This window comes from Thermobia domestica, chromosome 7 (genome assembly GCF_964235325.1).
Source record: "Thermobia domestica chromosome 7, izTheDome1.hap1.1, whole genome shotgun sequence".
In the NCBI taxonomy this organism is placed as follows: domain Eukaryota; kingdom Metazoa; phylum Arthropoda; class Insecta; order Zygentoma; family Lepismatidae; genus Thermobia; species Thermobia domestica.
This window is the reverse complement of record NC_137460.1, coordinates 122,698,127-122,717,194: the sequence shown is the minus strand read 5'-3', so window position 1 is coordinate 122,717,194 and position 19,068 is coordinate 122,698,127. Positions and strand designations below refer to the sequence as shown.

Here is a 19,068-nt window from a genome sequence, read left to right as displayed (position 1 = left end):
CCGTAGGGAAACTTCTTCGGGTAGGATATTTTATGGGGATAAATATAAATATTTTTTTTCAGGGAGGCAATTTTTCCTGGAATTGCAGATCTGTTGCAAAAATGGATGTGGCTAATCCATTGGATATTCCATAGCTAACTGTATTTTCGCCATCAATCGCAAAATATAGTTTTCATTTCTCTTCTTCTTTTATAGTAACCCGTAACTAATCATGCGTATTCTTAGGTTAAATATTTTGAGTATATTTTATTGTCTAGTAACATTTCAGTGAATATTTTAATGTTTATTAATCGTAACTATATTGTGTATTTGTATGCTAATGAGTTATAATGTTTAGTTTTATATTAATTTTGAGAAACTTATATTTTAGTCACAGTATGTCCCAAAACTGTTTGGAATTTTTTAGTAAAATTGTTATTGTTATGGAGGATTTTTTTTTTTAAAAAAATCAACATGGCCAAAGGTTTTGGAATATAAACCTTTAGGTTTCAGCCATAACAAACAGTATGGAGGATTTTAGAAATCAACATGGCCAAAGGTTTTGAAATACAAATCTTTAGGTTTCAGCCATACTGCCAATGACGGATGATTTTCTTCAAAAATCGACATGGCCCATTATTTATGAGGTTTCAGCCGTCTTTGAGATATCGATATAGATCCCGAATAATAAACTTATTTTTTTCCAACAGCATGAAGCCATAATGTTTTATGAAAATTGACTTTGTCAATTACTTCGTATGCTCGATGACTGAATTTTAATATGTTAATAATACCAGTTTAAATATTTTGTAGCGAAGATGCCTAAGGAAGCTTGTTACAGCTGTTTTGTAGGGAATTTAATTGGATGTTTTAGATTGACCAGAAAGTTGTAATGTCGTTGACTATATTCTTGTTTGTATCTCATGTTTTTCTTTTAATAGGTCTCATGTATTTTGTCTTTTAGAGACATATTTTACGATGCTACGAGGGCATTTGTATTTTGTGTGTTTACACATTTTTTCCAGGTGGATGATGTACGTTATGTTCCAGGGAACATACGTGTATTTTACTGAATATTAGTGTTGATATTTCAGTTATGTATAGAAACATTTTGTAAGTGCCTATGGTTGCAGGCCTACGCTCGTTTCTAGTTTTTTGCCTCGCAGGTGTCGATGGCATATTGTGTGTGTAAGTACGTGTAGTATTACACATTTTTCCCACCTATGGTTTTGGTCAATTCATGGTGTAATGACCATTTATTTTCAGGAATGTTTGGACCATTGAGTCAACTTCCTTGATTCAGACCTTTGAAAAACTTGGATCAACACTTTATAGTTTTCAACACTTTATTAATAAATTTTTTGCAGATAATACCCACATGTTCTGGTAACCCTACAATGTTTACGTTTTTGGAAGTGTACAACAACCATTATTCTAGGCCTAAGCTAATAATAACTTTGTTTCAGAACGAAACCATTTGTTGTATTGAGCATTATTGAATTAAAGTCTCGATTTTCACGACGAGCAGATGGCATTTGATCTTATGGCGTGCCAAATTTTCTTCATACATGTCAACGAAATCACGATCTTTTCTTTGATATGCAGAATCATGCTTATTTCTTGGTATTACTATGAACGTCAATTTTGACACTTAAGTTTATTTCTTTTTATTTTTGGAAAACGATTTTTCGTTCTTTTCTGCCAAACAACACGAGGCACAGTTAAAAAAAAAGGGACATACAGGTGAAAATCTTATTTGTTTACATATTGTCAGTTTATCATGTGTTTACATTTCCATTCATTTTACTTTTTCAATGATCTTCATATTTTTCAAATATATTAGTGATATCGAAACTTTAATAATTTTAATATTTTAGTACCTTTAACATGTTTTGCTATTTGCTTATTCATTCACATTTTGATATTTTAAATACAGATATCAGTATATTTACTAATTTTTATTGAGATATTTGATAATTCTTTAAGTCGATGTTTTCATGAATAGTTATTGAGTGTGTATCTTTATTTCATATTACACAAAATAAAGTGATCGAAACGGAACACTTAAACATTTTATGAAAAGAATTTATTAGTGTTTTTTTTTTTTTTTAAAAAAAGCATTTAAATAGCCCTATAACGTATTTACTTCATATTATATCAAATAAAGTGATCGAAACGGAACACTTAAACATTTTACGAAAAGTATTTGTAAAAAAAAAAAAAAATAAAAATAAAAAATAAAAAAAAAAGTAAGAATTAAATAGCCCTATAACGTATTTACTTCATATTATATCAAATAAAGTGATCGAAACGGAACACTTAAACATTTTACGAAAAGTATTTGTGTGTTTAAAAAAAAAAAGTAAGAATTAAATAGCCCTATAACGTATTTACTTCATATTATATCAAATAAAGTGATCGAAACGGAACACTTAAACATTTTACGAAAAGTATTTGTGTTTAAAAAAAAAAAAATTAATAGCCCTATAAACGCTTTCTGCGAACTTAAAAAAAAAAAAAAAAAAAAGAGTTATCATACAGGTGTTGTAACCGTACTTCGTTTCTCACACCAGTGTTAAAAAAAAAAAATCTCCCCTTCTCCCCTCATCAACTCATCGTTGGAGAATCATGGAGGATACTTACACAGGAAGACAGCATGGTTTCAACATGTGAAGAAACGGAAGATAAGGAAACCCAACTGCACCAATTGTTCAAGAGGATCTTATTACTTCATGGAACACTTGGATTGAACATTGCTCATGCAGAAACCTCATCATGTTGTAGTGAGTGAACAAGATATTTAACTATTTTTAATAGCCCTTTTTCAGGTGAAAAACCATTCATCGTTTATGCACGTAAGTCTCACACCATATGGCAGTGTTGCCAACTAACTCATTTTAAATTTTCAGGTGAAAAACCTAATTTTATTCATACTTCGTCAGACGGCCAAGGGTTCTCAACCTGTCTACGTGTGCACTTAACAGGTCGTTCCCTTCCGGACCCCAAATCTATAACCGCCACCAGGTTATAGAAGTATTTTTTGTGGACACTCTGTATATTTCGTAAAGACAGTGATTATTATTTTCGATTTATACTTTATTCTGCAACGCATATAAGTTCTTTCTTTGGTGGGAATTGCTTCTTTCCCACACAATTGGACAAAGAAGTCTTTCATCATTTTTTCATATATATATTTAAAACGTTGCTTTCGCTGAGAACATTTCAGTTAGTGACTAACCATTTCAGTGTTTCTCCCTGACTCATTATATGCACAGTATATATTCTATAGTTAATGGGAACTGAATTAAGTGTTTTCTTTAATCGCTTATGGAAACATTATAATAGATTGGAGAAATACGGACTGACCAGATGTTTCAGTAACCAAAGTGGCACCAACTGTGTTGTTTCGTAGCCCGTTATCTGTACTTTCTCACGCCAGTGTTATCGCCGTGTCTAGTGCATTATGGGCAGTTGACTAAAATTAACAGAAATTGTTTTCTGTATTCTGTTTGTATGTGCATACAGGTGAGTTAACTGAGTAATTTTTGAAATGAACTGCCAACACTATTCCGTTGACCATTGCAACCCGTAGCTTGAGCTTGGACGCTCGAGGAGTTTGACTACAGGTCTGGAAGATGCAACCACGCATCTCGCGTTGAACTTCAAACATAAGTTGTGTTAAGGGGCACAAGCTATTTAGCCGGTGAAGGACGATTTCTTACGGCTAGCCCCAATCAGTGAAATCCTGGGTCCTCAGACCTTGTGCGTTTAAAACGTTATATACGCGCCCTCCAATATCAGAATTCAACTGTGAAGACCTTCTTTTCGTTTATTTACTCAAGATTTACTTTTACGCTGCAGGACTGTTCAGCGTAACAACTGGGTTCATCGTGGGACGATCCAGACAACTTTTCCCCAGTGCGAATCCCCCAAGTGTGTTCATGGTGTGAGCAAAGTATTTATAGTGATACCTGAATTATAATCATATATACATAGAAAGGGCTATATTTCCCGAATAGGGCAAAACGTAATTTCAGCGGCAAAATTTATTAGTGTCCAGTGTTGTATTCATTTCTCTTCGTTATTTTTTTCAAAATAGTGTTCTAATAAATAAGTATAGTGTCAATTAATCCAGTGTGTTTTCGTTGTTTGTATGAGTGATATTTGTGTGCGTTATGGTCTGGATGACCGTCTGATCGTCCGTAAGGTTTTCGAGACGAGACACCCGAACCTCTCGGCGCCTAATGCTCATCTCATTATTAAAACCGACGAGCTTTTTGGGAAACAGTTTGTAACCTTTCTTGAAGAGGTCTTCGTCGTTCTGTCCAGGTAAGTTAAAGTATCAGGAGTATACTTATTGGTAATACCACGAGCCGAGGACAGCGAACAGAACTACAGCCGGTTACAAATAAATAGCTGCCCGAACATGGACCACGACCTCTAGTTGGTTACAAATAAATGACAGCCCGAACATGGACCACGAACTGAGGATGGTTACAAAACAATAAAAATTAGAAATGCAGGAAAAATGCGTACTCTTTGTAAACTTTGCTTAAACTTCTGGCGAGCACATTATCAGGGCAAACGATGACAGCTTGAGATGGTATTTTCCACTCCAAATAATTCCGTTCCAAGGTCACCACAGTTGGATTATCTTGAAACTTTCTCCAAGACATGAGCAGTAGCATAATAAATATTGTAATTCCAATAACAAGAAGGGCAATCCACATTAACCTGGTGAAACAGGAAGTCATTACTTTTTTTAACTAATACATTGTATACTTTGTATATATTTTAACTAGTACATTGTAACTATATATATTCTACAATTTACCTAAATGTACGTAGCATACAATATTACGCTTAAGCTTCAACCAATAACTTATTAAACAGTCATTCCCAATTTGAATCTGGATATACTCACATTTGCATCTTTCATTCTCAGTGATCACAATAAGGAAAGAAGGATTAAGAAGCTAAATTCTGCTCATTGTCCAAGAAATGAGCCCAAGCAAACAAAACCTTCGATAGAGATTATATTTTATATACATTAGTGTGGATTACTGACTACTCATAGACTCCTAATACTTTTCAATACTTAGGGTAATACCTCCACTAGATCCAAATGCGATTCTAAATGCCAATATGAATTTTTCAACACGTTTAAATGAATTAGAGTGCCTATACTAGTTCCAAGCTTCAAATTGGGAACACCGACAAAAAGCTACGACAAATTTAGGCAACATCCTGAGATTGTGTGTCCAAAATTCTGCGAGTAGATTGTTACCTGCAGCAAACTTACTACTTTTTCCATATTATCTTATATAATGTCTAGATAACTACGATAATTAATATATCAATAACATAAGATAATATGATACATAATGGGAAATATATAATAAGAATATATATAAAATGATGGGCTTTTAACAAGAACAGTTATTTACCACACGTGTGTGATGATGGACTTGATCTTTAATGGAAGTATGTCTTTATCGGTAAAAACAGTATTGAATTCAGACTCAATTAATTTGATAAAATAGACAAAATGCAAATTTTTTCATTATTCTAGTATTCACCACAATTTATATGCTTATGGTTCCCTAATCACTAGTTCTATAATCGTTTCCCGTACTTAAAACGGCATACCTCCTACTGATGATAATGCCTTATTCGCAGGGTTCAAACAAACAATCTTAGGCGTGATAGAATCAACTATACTTCCAAATTTATTTGTTCTTTGCAGTTCGCTTGTAAGGACCCGTGGAAGCAATGCAATGCATTTACATGTGTTGTAAAATCTGCATTTTAACTCATATGCAATAGGGTCTTCCCTTTAAGAACAGTTCCATTTTGTCAAACGATTAGTTCATAGCAATTCTTTAGGTGTCCGCTAGGAGCAGAAGAGAATGTTGCAATATTATTCATCGACCGGTAACAAACATGTGTTGAAGATAATGTAATATAGTATAGAACAGTTCGCAAAAGTGACCCGTAATTCCGGGTAACTGTAGTTTTAGATTCCTCCGTAACCGTTCTCTTTCGTACTATGATAATTAGGAGATATTTGTTCTAACAAAATTGTTACATATTTTTAACGATGAGAACCAAGGTAGAATTCTGCGGCCGAGAGTTCAAGGCTAATTCTTACCACTGTATATAATTCATTCCTTGTTATCTGTTATAATTCCCCAGCAGTCACACGCTTAGACATACCCAATCATTACATAGAAGAACAAGGTGATGGTATTCAGTAGTATTGCAATTACACTTCCACCCCTCTTACATGTCACTATCGCCTCTCCTGCAATACCGCCAAACCTAGAACAAAAATTGGAAATTGAGATTCCTTAATGGAATACGCATTCAGTTTCCTATTTTTATCACTCGAAGTCAGCCAAAAATTTTCTCAGTATTTGGAGATCATATTTAAGTTATATCTTGCTCTAATTTTTAAAACACTGAAAGATTCAAACGCTATTATCTCAGATCTTTAACATTTGAGTTATGGTAGTATTGCGGCCGGAGTAGAATAGGTCTTTTACATTAAGTAATACTAGAGTGAGAAATGCCCCGTACAACACCAATTGGGTAACAAATATCCACCATATTGGTTAAGGGTTATTTCAACACAAAACCAAGCCATTCTGAATTGAACTTTCATCGGTAGGATAGCACTTACGGCCATGAATTACGGACAGACCGTGATCACTAGTTCGAGTATTGATAATTGATGCTTGCTTAATAAGAAGATAATCCCAATCTTTCTAGCAATATTCCATAGTCAGATGAAGCAAGGTTTTATGTTGGGAAATTTGTCAGACGGTAAAATTGTACAATTACTATTATTGTTGAGGGGAAGACCTGCATAATGGCCATTATTGCAAATGTATTGCTAGAGTATCTATAGAAGTATATCGCAAGCATTTCCAACTTTTAAGGCAACTAATTTATATGGCACTTAAGTAAAATTTAGCAGTGTATCAAAACCATTACAGGGAACAAAATGGTTTGTCTCATTAAAACTGGTTAATGATTTAGAGAGTTATATAATTTTTAATACGGAGCTAATTCCCGCCCACCCTATATTGTTCATGAATAATTAGTCACTATTGCTATTGTCTGCATTATGGTAAGTTGCTCAACTTCATCATTTACTTATTTGCTGTAATAATAGTTGTGTGAGTTCAAAATTAAATTTATTTATACTGTTAATTAGTAAATTAAGAATCAATAGTAGAATCTCATAGATATATGTGTATTTAAATTAGTGAATTTAAATCACTCTCTTTGCAAGACGAAACATTGTACATTGAATTATATATACTAAGTAATACAAATATTAACAAAATAGTCATAACTTATGTGAAAAGTTGTTCCTTTTAATATGGATTTAATCAATATATTGTTACAAAGTTTACACTTTGAGTAAAATAACGTACTTGTGTATTCTGTATTTCTAGCTAAACTTAATAAAATTCAATTTCATGGTAATTACCTTAAAAGTGGACTTTGTTTTTCGTTGGCAATGTGATTCAATCCGTGAAATGATGTTGCAAGGAAAATATTCTTAATGGCTTGAATCATTATTATTTTTCACTACTTCTGTAGTAGTCACAATCACAACCTGCGGGAATAATCACGAAAATATTATCATTAATTTACACACATAATTATCAGCAAAAACTGTAGCATATTAATATTTCGTAACTGGGACTTCAAAACCGATACGTTGAGTCACTTAAATTAAGAGTGTTGCAGATATGGGAGCAGTTCGGTGCAGAGCATACACTACATGCTTACATACCTACATGTATGCCTGCTATATTGCATACCTACAAATATGTCATGTGATATCGTTCCTTTAAGTAGTGTTTGTAGTATGAGGGAAATTTCCCTAATACAGAGAAATTTCATAGGAAAATTTAGCAAAAAGGAAAAAAGTGATTTCTTTTGATAAGGCTTGAAAATCCAGGGAAATACTCCAGCCGGCTGATTGACCAATATATATTGTTAATTTGTTCTTTGTTCCTCAGAAATAAGCCAAGGAAATAGCAGTAGTTTGTGTATGTATGTATGTTCAAAGTAACATAATTTGCACGCATTGTTGGATGGGTTTTTTGTGTACTTTTTTTTGTTTTGTCGTGGCCAAACTTTTCGACCAAACTTTTTGCTGTTTTTCCAAACACCCTGTATATCCACGACAAGTTCTCACCTACATACGTTTCAAAAATCTACTTATTTCTTAAAAACTTAGAAAGAACACAGATGTTAAAGACGTGTCTGGCTCCCTTCCGTTTCAGACATTCTTCCCAACCCTTACTACCAACTATGACATGATAAGATTCTTTTTTTCTTTTCTTCTAAAATAACTTCTCTGTTTTACTGTGAACCATCTCGCCTTGTGCGACAACCTGACCTTTACACTTGGAATAGTCCATTCCCTATGTGTCGCTATTACTCACCATATCTGATACTAATGTTACCAATCCCTCTTAGAGTATTACTCCTAGTATTAATTAAGATTCTATATTTAGCGCTAACGTAATATGCCTGTACAGCTGTTCACTCTGACCTTTGAACTAAACCATGGTGGTGACTATGCGTCATATCCTTCTAGTGTAATGTTGTGCAATATTAACCTTCGAGTAGTCGCGCCGCGGTCAAAAGCACCACAGGGAAATTATGTTCACCCTGTTTGTCAGACAGACTCCACCGTCCAGCTAATCTTCCAACTCACCTTAATGAACATTCCTGCTCAATCACTCCGTTATCCGTTGTTTAGTTCAACTACTAGTGATTGTTTAGTGTCTCTGTGGTGCTTTCCACCGCGTGCGACTAAACGTGTAATGTTTTTTTTTTTTTCAAGTGTTTCACTCCGCACTTAACCTTTTCTTTGGAGATGTTTTAAGCTTTATAAACATAAATATTATTTTAGTGGATGGAAGAGAGGTCGACAGAGTTAACAAACTGATACCAAATGTGAAAAAAGAGGAAACAAGAAATGAACAGCTTAAAAGGGTGGAGGGAAATGTTAGGAAAGGGATAATCGGATAAATTAGCCTAGATGATCTCGTGGAAACTTTGTCTGAGGAAGGTCATAACAAAAAAATAATAATGTAGAAGTAAGTGAACACAAAAGTCGAAGTGAGGAATCCTGCGAGCGAGTCTGAAAATCTTAAACCCAGAAATGACCAGCGATTCTCCGAATGTAGTCAGAGGAGGAGAGGCCGAAATAAGGGACGACGAAGTGTAAACAGTGTAAATTTAAAGATAACCTAAAACAATTCAATGTTGTGCTGTATAGGAGAAGTTTTAAATTATAGAACCGTAAAATAATCCAATGTAAATATGGTTTTATTTTATTTCAATTTAGCGCCCCTTTCAGCATCAAGGCTATGTGAGACGTGGACCTACTTAACGTGCAATTCGAATCACATGAGCTCCCACCGGGAGTCGAACCCGGAAGTCCCACGCTAACCGCTTAGCTACGAGTGAGCTTTAATTGAATGTAAAATGCGCTCTGAAGCTTTGTTTATTTTTATGTTTAGATAGTATTTATTTTACTAATTTACTATAGCATTTCTAATTTTAGACGAACCAAAGAGGTGACTTCCAAATGTATTATTATAAAGAAATATTGTATTTTGTTACAAAAACAAAAGAGCATCATCAGAATTCGAATTTTCAATAAAATCAGAGCAAAGTTATCTATCTAAAGAAATATGTAACAAAGAAAAACATTTTATTCCAAATAAGAATTTAAAAAAACAGTAGGTCTAATTGTAGGTTTCTCTAATAGTTATTACTGTAAAACGTTTTATAATAATACATATTTTATTCCCTCTTAATCAAAAAAACATACAGAATTACGCTTCTAATACAAGAAAAAATGTTTAAAACGATATTGGCAGCACATTATCTTTGTGCGGTCCTTTTGACCGCGCGCGACTACTCGCGTTACTTTGGCAGCCCGACTTCTCGAGACTTAACTGATTGTAGTTGGAACCCACGTCTGTATTCTTTTTATTTCTACTATGCATTATCTTTGTGAGGGTGTGAACATTGGAAGCCATCAGAGTCACTAGAATCGTCCCGAGCCTATCATAAGTATTATGAGATTATCTCCAGCCAATTAGAATTCACCAAGTAGTCCAAACCATTACCTCATCGGTAGTCAACCAAATTGTAAAGGATTATTTCTAATTATTGCACCATCTGATGCAATACTGACACATCTAGATTCAATCCACATAAAATCTCGGAGCTAAGATCTCTCTAGGTTATTACCGACGAAGTCCGCTATGAGCATTAACTCGTGCTGTACTCCCTCCCTCCTCGGGGGTGCAGGACTCTGGTATTCTTGCAGGTTTAAGATTCTAGTAGTTTACTTCGACCAGAAGTCGGACTGATACCTTTCTCTAGGGACGTATTTCTAATAGTGTGTTTGTTGAACTCCTGGACAGTTTGTATCCTCGTTTTGTACGCAGTTGTGAAGTGTTTTGTATTCATTCTATAAGTGTGCGGTTGTTGCCACCATGTCCACATCTCACAAGTGGACCTCTACTAACGTTTGGGACGTAAGTACTGTCTCCCCTCTGACTCCATCACAGGGCCGTTTTTACTTTGTTTACTATCGCTCTAATTATTCTGAACTATTCCTCCAATTAAGTGAAGTGCTTCCGCACCGACTCTTTGTGAACATCTAGAGGGCCGTTTTATTTCGTTAATCCCCGTTTTACGTATTCTGAACTATTTCTCATCTTAAGTGATTCATCTCCGCACCGGTTCCTTGTGTGCATCTAACAAACTTCATTATGTCGACCTACCAAACTTCACTAGGTCAAACTTTGATCCTACCCGAATGTCACATCTGTGCATAAATTAATTAAACTATGGAAACCTGTGAACGTTAACTTTATTCTCTGACATAAGAGCTGTTTTAGAACATTCCTGTAATTATGGTCTGTTAAGAAATTAGGCTCTTTAATAAATCCTTCTGCAACACATTCGCTCTGTTGTTAACATCTTCATTGCTCCAACAGACCGACAGTAAAATCCCAAACCTCATCGTACTTACTAAATTGGTAACGCCTCCATCTTCTATTACACGCTGCGAATTACGTGATAAGCCACCTCCTGGTGGGCTGTCAAGCGAGTTGTGCCGGCAAGCTGTCTAGTGTTTCAGAGCCCTGTTGACTTCCGAGGATATCTTTTGAAGTCAAGAGACGTCCCTTGGGTAAGCGACACAGAAATCCTTTCTCAACTAAGACTCATGCAATTGACGTCTCCTCCGCCTACAGGAAAGAATTAAACACCTACAGGTAAGAATTAAACACCTTTTAGCCAAATCCGCTCGGCCTACTAGTGATCACTGCCAGTCTCCTTCTTCAAGAATCTACTGTTAGTTTGTGAGTTAATTTCGTATATGATAATAAAGTGTTTTGATTCGATTCGCAGTTTGTGTGTGTCATCAGTGAATAATTTAGGAGCGCTATGGTAGGAAAGTGCCTCTTAACGAAATCATGTGTTCGTAATATTGATTTATATCTTAACGTTACCCGTTTCCTATCCTTGCGTTCATCAATCTTGTGTTTATGATCTATTTTTTTTAAATGACTAAGGGGAGTCGCTTCCTCAATTGACCTATTACTTGACGTGTAAATGAATAATTCTAAATCATGTTAATTTAATTAATTACTTTGATAATGTCCTATTGTTCAACTAATTGGCTGCTCAAATATCATTCATTCTCAGTTGCTCATTTGCTTGAACTCTCTCATTTATGGCGACGGCGCACTCATACATTGCTGTTTCGTCCGCCTTCTTTTGATGTAACTAGTGATAGCGGAATGTGTTTGAAACCCCCTCCTTCGTTGTATGAGACCTGTGTTATGACTTCCGCTCGGGTTTGATGCTTTATTGCGCCACTCTCATATTGAACGACTTATGCTATCGGTGTGACGCTTAGAGAATTCATCTATATATTTTTTATTGTGTTATCCATGTTTGTATTGTCTTATGAACCTCGCAGCCAATTGTGAGATTGAGGAAGCGACTATTCGACGAGCTTTTACCTGCAACGCAGGCGATAAAAGTAGTGTTATTCATATCAAACACTAAAGATTCGTACCGGTTGTACCGCTTGGTGCTCAGTTCCCCTTGGGACCGTGGGCGGTCACAACAGTTTCTTAAAAATAACGTGAAGGGAAAATAGAAGCAGAAAACCAATTAATAAAACAAATGTGGTTGTCAACTCGTTTAATATAACTAAATTACTCTTATCACATAACTTTCGTCATAGGAACTGGATACTCAACATAATAGGGAAAATTTTATAAGAAAAGGGAAATTTTTGCGTCAGTCGAGGGAAATATTTTAAGGAAACCTACGAACACTGCCTTTAAAAGGTAACTGCGACATAAAACTTGTCATGTGATGCTGTGGTCAAATTGTTCCTATGTTTTCCGGTATGAGTTCTTAAAAGCACGTTCCCAGCAGCTGCACATCCACCGCTCAACAAACAATGCATTCGTTTTCTCCCTCTCCTAGTTTATTTTTAAATATTAATAGTACGAGTTTTCGAAGGCGCAGAGACGAGTTATAATTCCATTTGGTGGTTTTAAAATGAAAGTTATATTATCTAATTGAACGACCAAAAAAAACAAAACCTTCTGCAAGACGACAATTTTACATTAGATTAACGTTTTCAAAGTTTTGAAAACTGGAAGATATAACAAAATTGTGAATCCCAAAATCATGTGTCTCAATTTCAATTTGTTACGGTATTAATTTGAATATATTCCTCAATTGCATGATGCCATTACCTTCTACTTCTTTTCCACTGATATGCCATGGTCAGAACCTCTTCGCAGCCTATTATTCACATGATGTAGAATATATTATTTAGTGAAACAGTTTCATAATATAAACATATATAAGGATATTTCCAAACTTTTGAAGCCTCAAATTGAAATATGGCGCCTCTGGCAATAAGTCATTCATGTTATATAGTGCCATCTATGAAAGAAATAAGAAGTACGTTTAAACAATGTGTTGTTCGGTATGGTATAATTCTTCTTTGAAAAATTTGAAAATTTGAAAAATTTTATTCCAGATTCTAAGAGTTAGAGTATTAGATGTTAGTGTATGTTGACGAAATTTTTACAGAACACTCTGTGAAGTTAAAGCGCGTCTGTGAAATTTTTGAAGAACAATCTCATCTGGAAAGCTACGTTTTTTACATAATGTGTCTCATTCTTAGAAAAGTCAGTCCTATAGTTAGTGTTACCAAGGCTTTGCAAATAAAACTTATAAATACTAGCTTTGCTACATTTTTGTTTTGTATAAAATATACACAAGAACTGTCAGTTTTATCTGATTCTTCAAATACTTCCTGTATTAATAGCCATCATTCATGCTCAAATCATGTTTTTATCATGAAAGGTGAATTTTAAAATATTCTTGTTTCTTGAGGATCGGAAAATATTCTCTTTCTTTTTCACGCAGTCTCAAACTATTTTTACTATCAAAGCTGCATATGCTCTGGGTTTCGTCGTTTCCTTTTAAATAAAAACACGAATAACATTTCGTTTTTTTTTAAATCATCGTTAATATCAGAGTTGTACACAAAAGATCCAAGAGGATTCAATCCCACTTCGCCATCAATTCCATCTTTTCTATAACAGCTTCTTAGTAACTGCCTTCTCAAAGATAAGAATATTTTAACCGAGACGGGAATCCTCATCTTGTCTAACCTTATCACGAACAAAATTATAACGAATGAATGTTTGTACTAGATTTTAACTATCAGCAGTACGAAACTGTAAATCATAACTGAATTAAATTTTATTTAGTGCGGATAATTGTAAATCCTCAAAGAAAATATGAACTTCTTCCTGGCAAAGTATATTTTCTTTCTTTCTTTGTGAAGATTATCGTGCAAGATATTCTTAAGTGTCGAGAAGAAAGCGCCAAATTCATAGTTTGACTTTTGATATATACGAGGACTATTTTTAAGCAAGGTCTAAATGTTAATGGAGACAAAATTAGTAAAGATATAAAATGGTTTAATCTGTTAATATTGATCCTGGATATTTGAAGGTATCCACTTTGTCCGAGGTATCATTGATATTTCGACGCATCCCGAATTTAAAATATTACAATTACAGCGAAATTTCATGTATTTAATCTTCTCTCCATTTACTTCTAAATCTATGTTCCTGCGAGCGTTTAATAAGACCTCTGCACTTCTATTCATTGTTCTCTTATCATCCCCTACCATATATATATATATCGTCTGCAAACGCCATAAACTGGTCAATACCATTCAGCTTTAGGTCTTGGTTGCTATCTTTGATTTTCTGTATTGCGTACTCAAGAACAAAGTTGAATGAATACTAATGGTGACAATATCTCTCCTTGTTTCAGGCCATTCTCGACATGAAAGCTCCTGAACAGGGATTTTCCTATACGGACTTTATTTTGGGATTCATTTAAACACGTTATAATTAATGTAACTAGCTTTTTCGATATTCTTCAACAATATCGTATGAATTTTCTCTCCTAACCGAGTCTAGGCCTCTCTAAAATCAATAAATAATTGATATATTGAGGTATTATATTCCTATTTCTTTTCTGTTGTTTGTCGAATGGTAAATATCTTAACCCTTTTGACTAAATTCGCACTGATAATATCCAAAAATTTCATTTGCGTATGAAGACAATTTTGGTAATATAATGTTTGATAGGATTTTATAGAAAGTTGATTGAAGAAAGATATCTCAATAATTATTACAATTAGTATTATACATTTGTGGTAATTCCTCCTTGTCCCAGATAAGGAGAACGAGTTTGTATTTCTTGTTCACAATGTTTCTCCTCCAGCTAAAATTAACTCTGCAAGAATTTTGTCTATACTTGGACATTTACTATACTATACTATACTATACTATACTTTACCGAGCGAAGTAGCTCAAGTGGTAGAGCATTGGCTTCGCATTCGGGAGGTCGTGGGTTCGAATCCCGCTGCCGACCATCCTGACTGAGGTTTTCCAGGGTTTCTCTCAGTCGTACCAGGCAAATGCCGGGATGGTACCTACTAAACAGGCCCTGGCCGATACCTTCCCAAATCCTTTCCATTGTTATTATTATTGTTGTTGTTGTTGTATATCCAGTGTAAAATGGCCTCGGAGCTGTATCTGGTGATTGTTAAATAAATAAATAAATAAATAAATAAATAAATTTGTATTTCGCTAATTTCTTTATAGTGATTTCTATTTTTGTTCTGTTCGGCTCTGAAATATACGGTTATGCTTGTGGTGCTTGTGTATTTCTTTTTCTAAACGAAAATTTGTCTTTTGCTGCGTGTTAAGCACATCAGCAAATAAATATTTCTATCTGTTCAAGATTCTCAAGATCCTACCTGTATCAGTAAGAATTGTTCCGTCGGCTTTCTTTAACACTTTGACTGCCCATAGTCATTGTTGAGGATGTACCATAGCGCAAACGCATGTTTCTCTTATGGTCACCACTAGACCACGAAGTGATATTCAAATAATACGTACCTAGAAATGTTAATATTCAATATACCAAGTTTTCAAACTAGATCTGGCTCTTGGCGTGAAAAAAATGTGTGAGTCACATATGGATTACGGGGCCTCAGAGGAACAAATTTACGTCTAGGTCTGTGATCCATTTGTGACTCACATGAAAAACAAGGAAATTGACACTTTGTAATTAATAATACATTGTTGCTTACCATTAAAATTGTAAAAAAAAAAATTTTATAGGATGCAACAATGCATTATTAATAAAAAATGTGTCAATTTCCTTGTTTTTCATGTGAGCTACATATAGATCACAGAGCCTAGACGTAAGTTTGTTCCTCGAGGCACCATATGTGGCTAACGCAATTTTTCCCACCAAGAGCCAGATCTGGTTCAAAAACTTGGAATATTGATATTGAGGTCTCTAGGTATTTATAATTTGAATATGTTAAATTCTAAAATGCCAAGTACCACAGCTAAATAAAAGCCTAAACCAGTTGTCTTTTCGCATTTTCAGCAAGTTAACAGTTTCACATACTTTCCGTGGATATCAATGTATAATTCGAAAGCTAAAGGGCATGGGATACAGTCTCACACTTGACCCAAAACATCGTATTGAAAAAGAAAACAATCCTTTTCGTAGGGCCTCAGATAAGTGCTAAACAAAAGTCAACGTGTGAGGCATATATGGCTCACCGGCCCCACAGTCAATTTTAGTGTGAGCCATATATGGATCAAGGGGCCTCACGGAGAGGTTTAGTGTGAGCCACATATGGCTCCCATGATGGTTAATGTGTTAATATACAGGGTGGGCAATAAGTCCCTTACCACCTGTTGTAAAATCCGTGTTCCTGGACAATAGTGAACAATAACCATGTAGTAACATAGTAGGCCGAGGTCGGATTGTAATGGTGACCAAAGTGATGGCCATCTTGAAAGCCGCCATATTTAATTCACGTTACGGTTTTTAAATGGGAACATGGTCATGCGGCACATCAATGTAGGCTAGAATGTAAAGACAAACACAATGGTAAAATAGGTTTGTTGATATCTTAATTTGTTCAAAAGTTAGATGCATTTCAAATTACTAATTTTACCGCACTGTTTCTGTTGTTGCAGTTTAATAATTATGCCGCTAACGACAGCAGAGAGGAAGGAGTTGATCAGGGTATGGGGGGAAGGAGTGCAAGGGCTGTAACAGCTGAACGCAATGCCAGGCACTCAGATCGACATCCTGTGTTCCATGTTAGTGTCGCCTATCGCTTCCAGAAGTTCATGGATACTGGTTCCATAGCAGATAAACCCAGGTGTGGAAGACCCACGACCGAAACAGATGAAGCCACATCAGTAGCAGTGCTGGCATCATTTGCTACATCACCACACCGCAGTACCCGTCGTCTGTCCATGGAATGTGGTGTCAGCCGTACATCCATCAGACGTATCTTACAGAAAAGCAAGTGACATCCGTACAAATTACAACTTCAACATCATCTATCTGAAGATGACCCTGATCGTCGTGTGTAATTTTGCGACTGGGTCCTTGCACAGTTGCAAACCGGATCCCACATTCCACACATAAATTTTATTTTCCGATGAGGCAATTTTTTATGTCACTGGGGAAGTGAATAAGCAAAACTGTCGCTATTGGTCCCCGACAAATACTCGGTGGGTTGACCCTTGCAAAATTGTAGGTACAGGCAAATTAACGGTTTGGTGTGGTCTATGCGGCACCAAATTAATTGATCCATTCATCATTCCTGGTACCCTCACTGCTGAACGGTATTTGGGTATGTTACGGGATCACATCCTCCATTCCATATTGTCCGAGGACGGCACATTTCCACTCTTTTTCCAGCAGGATTATGCCCCTCTTCATTACGGATTACAGGTCCGTACCTATCTGGACGAACGATTTTCCGGACGTTGGATTGGGCTCAACTTTTGAACACATTAAGATGCCAACAAACCGATTTCACCATTGTCTTTGTCTTTAAATTTTAGCCTAAAACGATGTGCCGCATGACCATGTTCCCATTTAAAAATCTTGACGTAAATTCAAGATGGCGGCTTTCAAGATGGCCTCCATCTTTGTTAACATCACAATCCGACTTCCACCTCGGCCTACTATGTTACTACATGGTTGTTGTTCACTGTTTTCCACGAATACGGATTTTACAAGACGTGGTAAGGGACTTATGGCCCACCCAGTATACCTGCGAGGTGGTTAATCTTTCTTAAATTCGTTGCTCTCCTTATATATGTCCTGAATGTATTTGTTTTTAATATTATGTTCAAGGTCTTTAATATTAGCTTTCAGAAAATTGTATTTCTTTGTTCTAAAGGTTTTTGAAGTTTCCCGCAATGACGTCTACGAATTTTTGTGTAGTTATTTCGTTCGGATTTTGTAATCAACGCAATGTTGCTTGTTTTCTTTTCTCTGCTAGTTTACTCTATTCCTTCTAGAACCATGGTTTCTTCCTATGTATTTCCACGATCCTCCAAATTTCCTTTGGTGGAAATTATAATGCTATATCTAATTTCAACCAAAGTATCTTCAACACTAGTACACTCCCAATCTTCTCAAACCAAAAACCCTTTCGACACATCAATCTGGTATTTCCATATCGCCTGGCTTTCCTCTAATTACTTTACATTAAATCTCTCCGTTTTCAGATATTGAATATTTCCTTTATTCAACGATAATCTCTCTCCTATTTTTGCTGCTACCAGCTAGTGATCAGCGTCAGAATCAACTTCTTTTAAACGATCGGACATCATTTATGCTAGATTGTCTTCTTCTATCCACTAAAAAGTGATCAATTTGATTATATACTTTTCCATCTGGTGAGGTCCAAATATATTTACGAATGTCGTGGTGTGGGTATTTTGTACTCTTCACGGTACGGTTTTTGGATGTTGCACACTTCACGAATCTAACACCGTTTTCATTACTTGGCTTATGAATACTTTCATTCCGTATAATCGGTTTCAAGATATCCTCTCGCCCTATCTTCACATTGCAGTCCCCAAATAGAATTTTCGTATAGTATCTCAGGAGTTAGTAGAATACATTTTCTACTTCTTCGTGAAACTTCTTTTATATCGTCATTTTTATCTTATCTTTGGTGCATATACATTTAAAACAACAATATTATACTACCGACACTTAAGAGTAAAAAAGGAAGTATATCATTACTTTTTTCGGTTGAATTGCTGATATTATTCGATTGTGAACGATAAACCCTGTTCCTAGTTGGTGATTTGTATTTCCTTTCAGTAAAGGAACGTAAAATTTTCCGTTTTATCCGCTTCGTTTCCTTCCCATCTAACTTCATGAGTTCCTACTAGGTCTATCCAATTTTTCTAGTTCACTCGTTACTGATTTTAACGCCTCTATCCCACAACGACTTCTTATTTTCTGTTACAAATCTCATAAACCTTTTACTTTGCTGACGTCGTTAATAAGTTATCAGTTCTGGTCCGAGCCTTCTGTTAATATTTCTGAATAAGTGCTTCTTTTTACAGTATGACGTTGTTCATC

At 35.3% G+C, this 19,068-nt stretch overlaps 2 protein-coding genes across 4 annotated transcripts in view; one reads left to right on the top strand and one right to left on the bottom strand.

The window, feature by feature from the left end:
- Positions 1-7,598, bottom strand: part of LOC145689320 (pickpocket protein 19-like) — a 65,786-nt gene extending 58,188 nt beyond the window's left edge. Inside the window, exons 1-2 of the mRNA XM_081763462.1 lie at positions 7,478-7,598; positions 4,516-4,713 (exon numbers count right to left, since the gene is read on the bottom strand). Of these exons, the coding sequence (XP_081619588.1) occupies positions 4,516-4,713; positions 7,478-7,566 (287 nt within the window). The 5' untranslated portion in view covers positions 7,567-7,598. The remainder of the gene's footprint in view (positions 1-4,515; positions 4,714-7,477) is intronic.
- The window catches only part of LOC145690387 (uncharacterized), a 354,253-nt gene that overhangs the window by 225,533 nt on the left and 109,652 nt on the right, over positions 1-19,068 (top strand). The window lies entirely within an intron of this gene.